Source organism: Amphiura filiformis, chromosome 18, assembly GCF_039555335.1.
Source record: "Amphiura filiformis chromosome 18, Afil_fr2py, whole genome shotgun sequence".
In the NCBI taxonomy this organism is placed as follows: Eukaryota; Metazoa; Echinodermata; class Ophiuroidea; order Amphilepidida; family Amphiuridae; genus Amphiura; species Amphiura filiformis.
This window is the reverse complement of record NC_092645.1, coordinates 23245592-23260802: the sequence shown is the minus strand read 5'-3', so window position 1 is coordinate 23260802 and position 15211 is coordinate 23245592. Positions and strand designations below refer to the sequence as shown.

General features: G+C 37.8%; 1 protein-coding gene across 1 annotated transcript in view; it reads left to right on the top strand.

The window, feature by feature from the left end:
* Window positions 1-2758: 2758 nt before the first annotated feature.
* Window positions 2759-15211, top strand: part of LOC140139047 (acid-sensing ion channel 2-like) — a 15312-nt gene continuing 2859 nt past the window's right edge. Inside the window, exons 1-6 of the mRNA XM_072160828.1 lie at window positions 2759-3323; window positions 5761-5859; window positions 6514-6664; window positions 7884-7943; window positions 8926-9085; window positions 9894-10014. Of these exons, the coding sequence (XP_072016929.1) occupies window positions 2877-3323; window positions 5761-5859; window positions 6514-6664; window positions 7884-7943; window positions 8926-9085; window positions 9894-10014 (1038 nt within the window). The 5' untranslated portion in view covers window positions 2759-2876. The remainder of the gene's footprint in view (window positions 3324-5760; window positions 5860-6513; window positions 6665-7883; window positions 7944-8925; window positions 9086-9893; window positions 10015-15211) is intronic.

Genomic DNA, 15211 nt, shown 5'->3' with positions numbered 1-15211 from the left:
TTCGAAAACCAGGTTTATCAAAAACTACATTGTATGACAATCGAATGCTCCTCGAAAACCGGAATTTCCAAACCATTAGTAATGGCGACACACTTCATGGCGCGCGGGCATGGTGTGATCAACGAGGTAGAAAGGATAGAGCGCCCTGCTCGCCGAATCTGTGAAGCCGGTTTGGGTGCTGTATAGATACACAAACAGGCGCGTAGCCAGCATTGTCAGTCCGAGGGGGCAAACGTCTTTATCGTCCCTAAAACGTCGTTATCGTCCCTATTCTTTTTTGTCGCAATATCGCGTGTGCGTAGCACGCGAGTCTATTTGTTTTGGTAAATAACGAGCGCGCGTAGCGCGTGACCCGAATTTTTGGGTTAAATCTCCCTTCTCCCCTTTTTCTTCTCCCTCCCCTTTTCTTTCCCTTTCCCTCCTCTTCCTCTCCTTTCCCTTCTCTTTCCCTTTTTCCTTCCCTTCTTCTTTCCTCTCCTTCTCCCTTCTCTTCTCTTTCTCCCTCTCCTTCCCTTCTTTTTCTCTTTTCTCTGATTTGGTAAAGGTGCTCTTACATATACCCCTTGAAGATTCCACATCCATCCTACCAATATCATGTTAAAAACCTGTAAGCACATCATGATTTATCACTAAATGGCGGACGGAAAATTGCTGAAAATTTGCTGGCATGGAGTGTACAGTACCAGGGGGAATCGATGCGTGTACTAAGTTGTGGTACTCGACAGTTTGTTTTCAAGCTCCTTGTAGGCCTATGTAGCGTACAAACCACAATAAATCAGCAAATCCACTCGGCTTCATAAGCTTCTGTTGTTTTTATATTCCCCGTCTCTGAAATCAATGACGTAATCAAAATCTACTCAATATTCATATTTTCGAACGTTGTTTGCTCCAGTCCAAGCCCTGCTCCAGTCCTCAATACAACACAGTGAAGCGGCCGTGCGTGAGTACCGGTATTCGAGGCCTGGAGGATCTAGCCTAAGTGCAATCGGGGAGTGCAAGCGTATAGTATTCGATTGTCATTTTTTTTTTTATAAACCAGGTTAATCAAAAACTATGACAATCGAATTCGAAAACCTGGTTTTCGATTGAAAACCAGGTTTATCAAAAAACCTATGACAATCGAATTGAAAACCAAGTTTATCGGCGAAAACCAGGTTTCTCGGTCGATAAACCTGGTTTTTCAAAAACTATGACAATCGAATTTGAAAAACCTGGTTTTCGATTGAAAACCAGGTTTATCAAAAAACTATGACAATCGAATTGAAAACCAAGTTTATCGGCGAAAAACCAGGTTTCTCGGTCGATAAACCTGGTTTTTCAAAAACTATGACAATCGAATTTGAAAAACCTGGTTTTTCGATTGAAAAACCAGGTTTATCAAAAAAAAACTATGACAATCGAATTGAAAAACCAAGTTTATCGGCGAAAAACCAGGTTTCTCGGTCGATAAACCTGGTTTTCAAAACTATGACAATCGAATTCGAAAACCTGGTTTTTGATTGAAAACCAGGTTTATCAATAAAAACTATGACAATCGAATTGAAAATCCAAGTTTATCAGTGAAAAACCAGGTGTCTCGGTCGATAAACCTGGTTTTTCAAAAACTATGACAATCGAATTCGAAAAACCTGGTTTTTGATTGAAAACCAGGTTTATCAATAAAAACTATGACAATCGAATTGAAAACCAAGTTTATCAGTGAAAACCAGGTTTCTCGGCCGATAAACCTGGTTTCTCAAAAACTATGACAATCAAATTCGAAAAACCTGGTTTTCGATTGAAAAACCAGGTTTATCGACGAAAAACCAGGTTTTTCTGTTCTATTGTGCAATATACTTGCCATAGGTTTCTCAAAAACTATGACAATCAAATTCGAAAAACCTGGTTTTCGATTGAAAAACCAGGTTTATCAAATCGAAAAACCAAGTTTATCGATTGGATTGTCATAGTTTTTGATAAACCTGGTTTATCAGGCGAAAAACCAAGTTTATCAAAAAACTCTGACAATCGAATTGATAAACCTGGTTTTTCGATTTGAAAAACCGATTGAAAAACCAGGTTTATCGACGAAAAACCAGGTTTTTCTGTTCTATTGTGCAATATACTTGCCATAGACTTCATTCATACGCGCGGTTCATACGTACAGATTTTCCATTGAAATGCGTGTGAGATCAGCCGTATAAAAAGAGAGATTGCGATTTGCCTTTTTGATTGAACGCACGGTGTATACGCACGCTGGCAATTGCAATTTACATTTTGTACTGCGTCACGATGATTCATCCAACGCGACTAATTTTCACCACGAAAAAGTATCATTTTGAAACTAAAGTCATGTTGGTCCTTAATCTACCGAAATATTAGTTGTTTTGCTATAATCATTTTCTGGAAGCACTGAAAAGTATTTGATTTTTTAGCGGCATGTTAGGCCTGTTTTAAAATCGAATGAGGCCGAATTAACGGTGTTATGGAGACCACCACGGCACCGCTAAGAAACCTGTTTGTTGCCCTCCCTTTAATACCAAATTTTGGACACAAGCATTTGAGTCACAAGATAAGAGGGCCGAACGCCGTATGCAAAATCGTTGGATATATGCCTGTGTACAAGCCCGTGCGATACATGAACGCACGCATAAACGCACGTATTGAGCGGATGTATCGCGTATGGAACATCTCAATCTCTCTATTATCGAAAACTATGTGCGTATTAGCTATGGGGACTTCATTCATTGTGCACATTTTATGTTGCTTGCAGATTATTCTGGTTGCTAGTAGTTCTGACATCCTTAACTTGGGCTGGCTATAGTATATATGGGTTTCTGTTACGTTACCAAACATTCGATATCTCAACCAAGGTTACCATAGAGTACAACCAGAGTATGACCTTTCCAGCGATTACATTCTGCAATTTAAATCAGTGGCGCCGATCAAAGCTTGATAACGCTACGATTGACATGTTATCGAAGATGCACGCTTTGCGTCAACAAGATCCAAATGAATTTAATTGGACGGCGTTTTATGAAGCTATCGATGTGTCACCTGAGACTTTGAATATGACAGCCATAGCATTATCGATAGAAGGGATGGGGATGTTTTTGGAAGTGATGCTGCAGCAATGTCTATGGAACGGTGTGGACAAATGTGCACATACGAATTTCACTACATCAATAACAGATCTCGGCGTTTGCTATACTTTTAATAATCCGTCAAACGCCAAAGATGTTCTTGTCGTAGACAGACCAGGTATTGATAATGGACTGACGTTGACATTGGATATTGATCAGGATGAGTATACAGCGGGAGAGTTTACCGGAGCAGGGATTAAGGTTTGTGCTATACTCAGGCTTGAAAATCATTTTTATAGAACTTATACAAAGATTCTTTTCATTTGATTGTTCCATTACTATTGTATATTTTTTGCTATTTATAAATAAAGGCTATTGCACTCCGATCCAGTGCAATAGTCAATTTTCCATTGCTCTGGCGCGCAGCTACCATGGCAATGCTCACAGACGCGGAAGTATATCGCGAACGGTGACCACCTCGACTCTCCAATTATAGGTGTGGGCGTCGCTCTAAAATAAATACAGTTTGTAATATTTTTGTTACTTATTTTGTTTTCCTGGTGATTTATAAAATTAAGTGAAAGATAAAGAATTTTATATGAGTTTCATCAAACAAATATTGAATGTTTTTATTCGTTCAATGGAAAAAATATTTTCATGAGGTGAAATATGAACTGCTCCGTTCAACTGTTTTATTCAACTCGGCAAAGCCTCCTTGAATGGAACAGTCCATATTTTCACTTCATGAAAATATTCTTATTATTGTACTCGTAAACATTCAATATTGTATACCATACATTCGACGTTGAATATACGATGTAGCAAGTGTTCGTTATTCATTCTGTATCAATTCAATTCACCTTTTCGCTAAATCCCATAAGCCTTTGCGAATACAACTCAGAACTCGTCATTAGACGTCACGTCGACGTGCAATGCGCGGTAACGATGTTCGATAAACGTTGTGCGCATCGGCGCGCGCAGATCGTCGTGTCGTCAAATGCCGAGTTCTCGGGTGCACTCGCCAAGGCTTATGAGATTTACCGAAAAGGTGAATTCAATTTAACGACTGTTTGTTGACGAAAAATCAGTTATAGTTGACGTCCGATGTCTGGTGGAAATATAGTAGACTTGATCCATCAGTCCTTCAACTGCTAGTCACGGTCATTTTGTTCCGCCATATTTTTGCCGTTTCGAGATCGGGGTCGAGGGACCCAGGCTAGAAATATGGTATCGATTTGACCAAACATTCGTTAGATAATAAAAAGAAGGGAGAATTAATGGAAATTGATTGAATTACGAATCATATAAATATTGAATAGGACCTTAGACCACTGGCCAGGTGTCTAGTCCCTCCAGCAACCAGCCCAAACGTGACCAAGGTGTCTGCAGGGGCGTAGCAAGAGCATCAGGGGCCCATGGACAATGAGCAGTACGGGCCCTTTTAACCAGGGCAGGATTTAGCCTACCTTATTGGGCCCTGGGCCAGGCCAAAATTTGAAGGCCCCGAACTCACGTACCAAGGAAGGTATATATGTGCACTCAAGTCAGTGGCCAAGTTTTGGTTTAACTAAAATGGGGGACCAAGGGGGACTAACATATTTTGTTCAATTCAATTTCAGACTATTTGGGCCCCAGATCAACAACTTATTTTGACCAAAAAGCATGCTGTTATTGGGGTTAAAAGAAAGATGCATAGGGAAATTTTGGGCCTCCAAAATTTGGGGGCCCAAAATTGCCCTGGACCCGGGCCCATCTGGTCTCGCACTGTCTGGTTAGCGCATAAAGAATTATAGGCCTATAATTTTAGGTATTGAATTAACGGGAGTCAACCAACTATCAAAATGTTTTTGAGGCTAAAAAAATCATACAAAATCGGATTTGTAGTTCCACTGAGTTGCCTGGCATGGCCTGATCTTCAACAACACTATTTTAACGGAATCTTAAGTTTAGTTAAGGGATCTGGAATGAGCGTTTTGAGCGTTTCGACAGTATTTTTATGGAACATGAGAGCACCTCAGACGTATCAATTGCATTCTGAATACGAAGCATGTCTTTCTGATATCAAATAATTTTCATTTTTGAAAATCACGATATAATACAAATTTTATGACAAATTATAAAATTTGATATTTTTCAATTTTTGATATATAACAGTCCTCGAAGTAACTTTTATAAATCTAATGATATATTCTTAAAGTGTATGTAGCTGGGGGGGAAAAGCCGACGATCAATTGAACATTTTGACCTTTCATATTGAAGATGTGGATTTTTTCCCCAAAAGACCTAATTTTTTTGGTGTTTTGGGCAAAAAAAATCCATATCTTCAATACGAAAGGTCAAAATTTTCAATTGATCACCGGCTTTTCATCCCACCTACATACACGTTAAGTATAAATCATCAGATTTATAAAGTTTACTTCGAGTACTGTTAAATATCAAAAATATCAATTTTTAATGATTTGCCATAAAATGCGAATTTCAAAAAATCAAAATGATTTGATATCAGAATGACATTCTTCGTATTCAGAATACAATTCGATATGTCTGATGTGCTCTAATGTCCCACAATAAATACTGTCCAAACGTTCATACCCCTTCTCTTAAGAGAACTGTATAAAAAATAATTTTATCAAGACCCTTAAGTTGTAAAACGGACAGGAACCACATGTTTAATATGTTGAATATAATTATCTTCCAGATAGTGTTACATCCGCAGGGCCAGCGTCCTTTGATGAAAGAGACCGGGTTTGTCGTTTCTCCAGGATTTGAAACACTTGTTAGCATTAAACATAAAAAGGTAAAATAATAGAAGGGTAAAAACATAACGATTACGACAATGATGGACAACGACAAAGTGGAGCACGGTGACATAGCATTCAACTCATGACTGTTGTGGGTTCGAACCCCATCAGAGCCAACGTGTTGTGTCCTTAAGCAAGACATTTTATATCCCTTGTCCTGCTCCAACCAGGAGTAAAATGGGAGCTGCTAGAGGTGTAGTCGTTATTGCTGCCTGCCAAATGGTGTCATATATCCTGTCAGCTGAATTATATATAAAGCGCGTTAATATTCCTTTAATTTGGGATCTAAGGCGCAATGTAAATGCCTACATTTATCTTATTGTTTTACCACAAAATCATCTTCTCTGATAATCACAGTAATGATGATGCTAAAGTGTCATTACCATATGATGATGATAATGATGATGCCAGGGGCGGATCCAGGAATTTTCAATGGGGGAGGGGGGAGGGCGCAGGGCCACCTCCACAAAGTCAGGCTCCTCGTTGCAAAAATACACAAATTCAGGCGCCGCTCTGCAAAAATTAGGGGTGGGTGGGTGATATGATATGATTGATTGATTGATTGATTGATTGATTGATTGATTGATTGATTGACATAGCCAACGTTAATTCGATTACTTTTAGTATTATTGCTTCATTTTATGTTGTAGTCGCTATCTCAACCACACCCATATTCATCCAATTGTACCAAAGATGGATTAAAGTATTCCAAAGTATACACTGTACCACTGTGTCTTCATGAATGCAAAGTGGATTACGTAACAAGGATGTGCGGATGCAGAAACTATCGATACCCAAAAGGTAACGAAGAAAAACAAAGTTGACAACTTCCACAAAAGTCTTGATCCAGTCTGTGTGTGGGTGGGGTGGGGTGGGGGTGGGGTGGGGACATGCCCTTTGTACTAACGTTGATAATGATACATCACAACTTGGTGGTACATTTTGAAATGATTGCGTCAAATAATCTTACAAAGACTCACTGACTAGTCTGTGATAAAATTGCTTAAATATTGAAAAACAATAGGGATAGTAGTTCAAGAGAATCAATATGTGCGTATATAAACATTTTTTAATATTAATACATTGCTCTTATACAAAATGAATCAAAGAAGACGATAATCGCATTGTTATAATAGATCTTACGGTTCTAGTTAAGACCATTAACTCAATAGCATTTTAACCTTCCTGAAAAAAAAATCTGGCAGAATGACAGCCCTTATAATAAGCATTGTGATCTCCTTTGTTGAACCCATATCATTCCTCTTGTGTGATATCTTTACTGTCTCAACATTTGAGCGTAAATTGCACGAGGTCATGCTCCGCTCTGCCTCACTTTATATACTTTCAAGGTGTCTAGCTAGCTAGGCCGGACGATACGTCAATGGCTACTACATGTAACTGGGAGGAGAGAAATGCTACTCTGAGTACACCTGTTGGTGATGACAGATCGGGATAATAAATTTTGTTACACAAAAAATTAAAACGTTTTTACCTAAACCAAAAGCCAAAATATAACTTATTTAAAATGTTTTTAAAACGTTTTTTTTTTGGGGGGATACTGTAGATTATAATCCATTTTGGGGGCAATCTTGAGCTCACTGTCACACAAGCTACATAATTGGCACATACACTCCTTGTGGGTTACTTGAAAAACCTGTGAGCCAAATTATAAATCCAAAGTGGCAGCCATTTTACAAGATGGCCCCCACTAAATGACAAATATTAATGTTACAAGGGATCAAGTGACCAGACAAGTACCAAAATTGACAGTTATCCTCCCTTTGAGTAATTTAGTACGAAAATGTTAGCTGATTCAAAACCCAAGATGGCCGCCATTTTGAAAAAGGCCGTCCCTAAATAACATTAACGGATTTTTCCTTATCAGGAACACATTAGGAGAGTATGTGCCAATTTTGTTGCTTGTATCACCTTGTGTCTCTTATCTGCAGAACATATAAATAATTATACAAAAAAATCAAATAAATTAGTAGCTTATATGATATTTTTTTGTGTATTTCAGAGTCATCTAAAAAAGAATGCAGTCCCGAGGAATTACATAAGTGCATCATTCCGCAAGAAAGTGGGTGTTTCCAATACTTCCTATTTTTAAGAACAGTCATATTATTTTAGTCTGACTGGCTATAATATAGGAGGTGACATGTGACGTCATACAGAACATTTGACAGTTGTCATTGTTCTTTGCCCAGCAGTATGTATCCTATTTTATTTTTGTTGCTGAAGACCCGTGTTTTTAAAAGTTGCGCCGAATCAGACAATGGGCAAAGGTGTAATAGTGGTATTAGTTGGGGACCCTGAGGCGTCAAATTCTGGATCTCGACAGAGAGCCACAGACTGTTTGAGAATGGTTTTTGGTACTATTTTCTTTTTTGGAGTGGGGCGGGGGTGGCGCTGATTCAGAATCTTTTATGTGTACTTTCATAAAAGTTATGGAAAGTCCTAAAATTTCACATTAGAGGGCAATGGGTATCGTATCAAACTTAGAATTAAAATTCTGGCTTAAAAAGTATATATTCTGACTTACGACGTAGCAAAATGGTCAAATGTCAAATGTTATGGCCTACAGGGGCAAAACTGAGAGTACTTAGTTTTTAACGAAACTGGTCTTCACTTGATAAACAGAGATTTTAAACTGTTCTCTCAACAAATATTTGACTTACTTGATATTTCATCCCAAATCCATGGGATTTCATCAGAAAGTGAGGTAGACAATGGTAGAGCGGTAAACACCTGGTCTTCACTTGTTCGTCATATAAAAATAGCTCATAAAATGAATAGCTTGCACTGCCTAAAATGCTTTAATTCTTTTTCAAATAAATCTCGGGATCCCAAAATTTAATTAGCCAATCAGATTCGTCGATACACGCATCCCGAGATTTAATTAGCCAATCAGATGTGTCGATACACACATTCACGATTGAAGCGCTGGAATGAAATATCGATTTTCTTTCACTTTAGTTCGGCTTAAAATCAAAGGCAACATAATATCTGAGAGTGAACATTTTATATCAATCGTATTTATCAATCCTTTCTTCCACTTGCAGAAGCTTTCATCGAAAGTCAGATAAATAAATGTAGGTGTAACTGCCCGTGTTCATCTGGAACATTCGAAGAACGATTGTCCGCTAGCTATTGGCCAGGACCTCCAACATCATCAGAACTCATGGAAATTTATCCGAAGTACCAGGATAAAACCGCACAGAGGTATGTCATATAGTATCAAAATTAAACGGCGTCATCCCAAAGTGAATGTTCAAAGGAAAATTGCAGGACCTATAAATTTCACCTGATTTTCGTATTGAATTTTTGTAAGATACTTAAAATTATAGGTACGAAACCTCCTGTATGTTGTTGCAATAGTGGTGCCTCAGAGCATGATTACCAACAATAAATGCCATGGGTGGATGCTGAAGTAGGTTTGGTCCATCTTATTGATTTGGCGTTTTGCGTGAATACACTTAACGGGCCCTGCAGACCCGCAACATAGCATATAAGCGGGCGCGAGGGCCCACATTATTTCAAGCGCTGAGTGCTGTGTATTCGCTAAAAAAAACATTGGTATATTCTTTTTTCAAAACTTCATTGACACTAATATTTAAAGAGCCAAAATTGTATATTAAGATCTATGAAAATATGAATGAGATTGATTGCCGCATGTTTCCAATCGGTCATAGAATACTGTTAACCCGACACGACATCGGTGTTTTTTTTAAATTTCTTATTTTGGTTTGATGAAGTAAGCCTGAAATCAATTGACCTTTCGGAAAATCCCATAAGCAAGTGCGAGTACACCTGAGATGTCGTCATTTGACGTCACGACGATCTGCGCCGATGGGCACATTGTTTATCGAACATCGTTACTGCGCATTGCAATATGGTGTGACCTCAAATGACGTCATCTTAGGTGTACTCGCAAAGGCTTATGGGATTTACCGAAAAGGTCAATCGCAATTCGATTGACATAATTGTTTCCGGTAATACTGAACCATATTTACCATCATTTTAATTTTAGGGAAAACCTCCTTCGAATGAAGATCTATTATGAAGAGCTTAGTTACACAAATGTGGCACAATTCCCTTCTTATGGGTATGGAAATTTTGCCAGTAAGTACATCAAGTGGTATGTGTGCCGGGTAGGGGTGTGTGGGGTGTATAATGGGGTGTGCGGGGGTAATGTACGATTTCCACCAAATTTTATTTTATTTTATTTTTTTACAAACAAAATGCTGAAATAATCATAGTATTAGTAACAACTGTAATCAACAGGAAAAAGGCACCCGGTAAGTAGTAAAATTTTATTAGTGTGATTATATTGTATGTGCATTTATTGTTCATGTTATCGATCTTAATTATATTTTACTTTTCATTAAAGATTCTGATTTTGTTAACTTAATCAAACAGTGTGTTATTCTGCGAACCTTCTAGCTATGGAAGTCAAAATGTTTCGTGCGCATTTCAGCACGAAATCATTTGGAAGATTAATTTAAGACCAATATTCAACTTCAAGATAACAACAAATATTTTTTTTAAATGAGTGATTGGCCCTACTGCAAATTTTCAAGAATTAGCCGGGCGCCATTATGTAGCTTTAGTCCCTGGCGTCACAACCCTTAGCTACGCCATCCAGTAAGCTTAATCGATAATGCGCTAAATTCTGATGCGTGAGTGATTGTCAGCATGAGTGCAAGTCCCCTCAGTGTCATATTTCTGTTATCGTGGAAAAAAAACTGACCTATAGATTGAAATTTCCCTGGGCGAGGAATTAACTGCTAATTATACCGGTCTATCTATGATGAAACTAGGGGAGCTGATCCTGGCTGCGATGATTATTGTAGGCTGACGTAGTATTTGCGCCTGTAGAGAGCTGCGGTCCTAAATGATGCCACATAATTGTTTATATGGTTTATCTTAATTTATATTACTGTACTCTAACTTAGCATTTTATATTTATCTTTCAAAGGTGATATCGGTGGAACTGTTAGTTTACTTTGTGGGATGAGCTTGATTACAATAATCGAATTCTTGGATTTTTTCTGTGTGACAATTATCAAATTCCTTGATTATTTTCATGGACTATTTTTACGACGTGTTTAAAGCCATAATGTACGATATTTTAAAATGAAATTGATGATTTTTAAACCTGGTTTTGGCATATTTGTAATTTTTACTCATGTCCCAACTTACACCTAAAATTAACAGAAAATTACTAAAATCTTTTTTGGTAAAGAATAACAAAATTAAAATTTGACATAAATTGTACTAGTACATTATGGTTGGCTATAACAGAGGTACCTAGAATAAATGAGTATTAATAGAATATAACTGTTCTATGCCTTTTTAGGGCCTACTATGGAAAATGTGCCTCATTGCTCCCCCCCCCCCCACTTAGGACCTGCCCAAGAAATGTTGCCCCCCCCCCGTCTAAAAATGTTGCCTCCCTTATAATTAGTTTAACTGCTAAGCTTCCAAACTTGGTACAATTGTGCGCTTTGTGATCAAAGCATGGGAGCTTCCACACATGAAATACATGGTCCAAAGTTTATTTTAAGATGTAGAGGCATTTTGAATTTGACTCCTAGTAACCGTTAGAGTCACGAAAGGTCACACGGACGTAAAAATTTGAAAATGCTCCAATCTTGTCGACATATTATATGTGACCAGCTCTAACAAAACCCAGAACAAGTCGCCAGGCATCTTTTTGAGTTATAGACCTTTAAAGATGACATTCCCATAAAAAAAAATCAAATTTTGGAATTCTTAATTTCATGGTATTTGACCTTGGGACTAAGTGAACTCAAATCCTAAACTATTTATTAAAAAGGGGTTTATTTAATCAATAATTGACAGTTGAACTACGATAATCCCTATTCAATCCCGTGTAAAACAGGAAACTAATTAGCCCATTACTAAGAATAACAATTTGGCAAAAAATATCAAGGTATCATTTACCAAATTATCCATATCTTAAAAAGTATTGATGCTAGGTATATAATTTTGGTATCATTTTAAAGCTTATAGAGGCTTATCGATTGGCTCCAAACAAAGGATTTGAGCCGGTGTCCTTCACCGTAGTTATGGCGGAGTGCAGTCCATTCAATCAAATGTTGTCATCAACCTATTTGATCGTAGTGCAGGGTTATGTGTGTGAGACGAACTGTCACGGTAGATTGCAATCATGCTTTTGTTGAATGCATTTGAGTAGTCCGTCATATTTACGGGATGATACGTCACATGCAAGGCCTCTATTGTCCCGTGCTTACATTTTTATTCAAATTATGAAATGCCAAAAATGCGACTTATTCCTGGTTTTTTCAGAACGGGTCACATATATCAAATTATTAGTCTGGTCACAAGGGTCTCAAAATGTATCGTTTGTGTTATCTACGACCTATCGTTACAGAGTTATTCTACAAAAACCTCATTTTTTGGTTAAAAACAGCACATTTTTGGTTATCGAGTAAGGGTAAAAACTCCGATTTTGCCAAAATTAGTGGCAAATTGTTTGTCTTGACATAAGAATCAAGAAACAGTTTAGTATTTACCATCTAAAATGTACTTCTTACTTGTTACTTGCAAGTCAACGGTTAATTTCTTGGCAGGTCGTAAGTGGGTGCAGCAATAGGGCACATTTTCCATAGGCCCTAAAAAGGCATAAAACTGTTATATTCTATTAATATTCACTTATTCTAGGTACCTCTGTACTTCATGTGTGGACACTCTCATGCTTTTATCACAAAGAGCACAATGATTCAGCTTAGCAGCTGTACTAAATGTTAAATAGTTGCCTGCATTTTAGTTTTATTTACACGTAGCAAGATGTATCATGTGTATATTGTATTATTCATATTTTATGCTCGAATGTAAGTTCATAATTATGTGCTGGTGACAAACAATTTCCAAAAGTTTAAAATGACTTCAGCACAACAAATTCAACAACCCTTGAATATTCGATGTGTGACACATATCTTTATTAGAAGAATATTCTACATTTATGATAAATTGGCGAGTTAGCGATGTGACTTGATGTCCTTGAAAAGCATATAATTATCGCAATGGTTATATGAAAACGAGTGTACTTTTTTGCTGGTCACAGTTTGATGACAGTGATCTGATCGACGAAACAATATTAGAATTTATTTATTAATATGACATGCATTAACTCTCTCCGCGCGCGGGTGTCGACTGAACACGACAAGTTTCAAACTTTTTTTAAAAAATAAAGAAAATTCAGAATTGTAAAGTTTCGTAACAATATTTGGAATCAGCATGAAAAATGCATCAAAATGAGTACAAACAAGCCTAGTATTGGTTAGGTGGTTCTTAAGATAGCTCTTGATATTTTGTGAAAAACAATATCTCAAAACTTGTATGTTGAAGCCTATGGCTAGCACGCAGAGCAGGATATAAATCATGTATGTACATCATTATTGTCGACGATCTCAATCAAGAGCTTGCTTTCGCCGTTAATACCACATTAGCAATTCACTGGAAACTGGAATTATTTTGAATTTGTGGACATCGAATGCAGCCCTGATTCATGTACACAACTACAGAATTTATTCTGATGTTCCTTTATCTTGTCAAAGCGTCACGCGTCTGGCCAATTTACAGTGTACTGAGATGTTGATGCGGCTAATGAATGAGCCAAGAGGAAAAAATTCCGTGATTTTTGCCCGGGATTTTTGCTATTTGAAAAATGTTGGAAAAAGTGAGCAAATATAAATGAATCAACCCGCAAGAATAATAAACTCGTCCGATCGATAGCACTGCGAGTACTACGTAGAGTGGGCGCCCGTGCGTTATACACGTTATTATATAACTCATACAAAGATTCTTATCATTTGATTGGTCAATTACTATTGCTACTATTTTTAGCGGCCAGCTGGAAAAGGACTATTGCAATATAGTTGAGTAAACGGGAGCGGTTAGTAAACGGGAGTGTTTAGTAAACGGGAGTAAACGGTGATGATAATCATGCTGTCTTGGTGTAGATTATTCATCCAGTAATAATCAGATGTTGATAATCATGTTAGCTCCTGTCATGTAAGAAGCTAAACTTTTATTTAAGTGAATATCCAGATCTGTGATAATGTTGTTATACTCACTCAATCCCTCAGATTTATTTTGCAAATCTGTCACCCAATGACCCCCTTTTTCACCAGCTTACACCCAATGACCCCTTTTTTTAAATAGAAATTTACACCAAATCTGCAAATATTTTCCCCCTGGGTATTAAGAAGTGTCCGTTTTTGCTTCTGCTTCGGACAGCTGTACACTTACGTTTTAAACGATGATAACAACATTAGTGTCAAAATGGTGCTTCAATTGAGCCTTTATTTTGATTTTTTTTTTAAATACTCAGAAGTGTCCGTTTTGGCTTCTGTTTTGGACACCTGTACACTTTAAAGGAATGACAAAACAAAAATGGTCCCCGAAATGGCTTCAATTAGGCCTAGGCCTTTATTTGGATCAAGTGTTCAATTCTGAGTGGACACTATCCCCCCCCCCCTCCTCAGACCATCAGACAACCCTCTGCGGCGCGCGACCTATAAACCCAGACGCAGTACGTGCTAATCGCTCGCGTGCATTTGACGCGTTTTTGGTCATGACCTGAGCCGTAAGGTTATTGACCTCAACGACCTGACAACCGACCATTTTTTTTGTTATTTCCATAGTGATTGAATAGTTTTGCAAAAATGAACGTCAGATGGTTTAATGGCAATATGTACCCGATCAATGTACGAATAAATCAGAGCTGAAAGTGAAATCATCTCTGAGTCTATTCGCGAACAAGCTTTAGCGACTTTTATTTATTTGTACGAATAAATCAGAGCTGAAAGTGAAATCATCTCTGAGTCTATTCGCGAACAAGATTTAGCGACTTTTATTTTATTTATCTTACTATAAATAGGCTAATGTTGTGACTATGTATCTATGTATGAAAGTGAAAAGGCTCCGTCAGTTTCTATCCAAATGTCGCCAAATTCATACGGGAGATCGGGGAATATACGGGAATGTCCTGTTATGAATTTGGTTGAAAATGGTCAAGAATTGGCCTCAAAATCAGTGAAAATGTGGTCCGTTGCTATCGTAGGTAAACAAAAAAAGGAGTCAGTTACTAAGCTAGCCCTGCGCGTCGCACGGGCGTATCTAATGCCGAGCCGCTCGCGTATCGCAGCAATACCGCACGGGTAACGCAGCACTACGCCATGACACGCGTAAACGACGCAGAGTCACGTAATAAATGATATTACGGGTGAACGACCGTAGCGTAGGCCTAATAAATACGGGGAAACGATGTGTGTTAAAAAGTACAAACAACATGAAGAG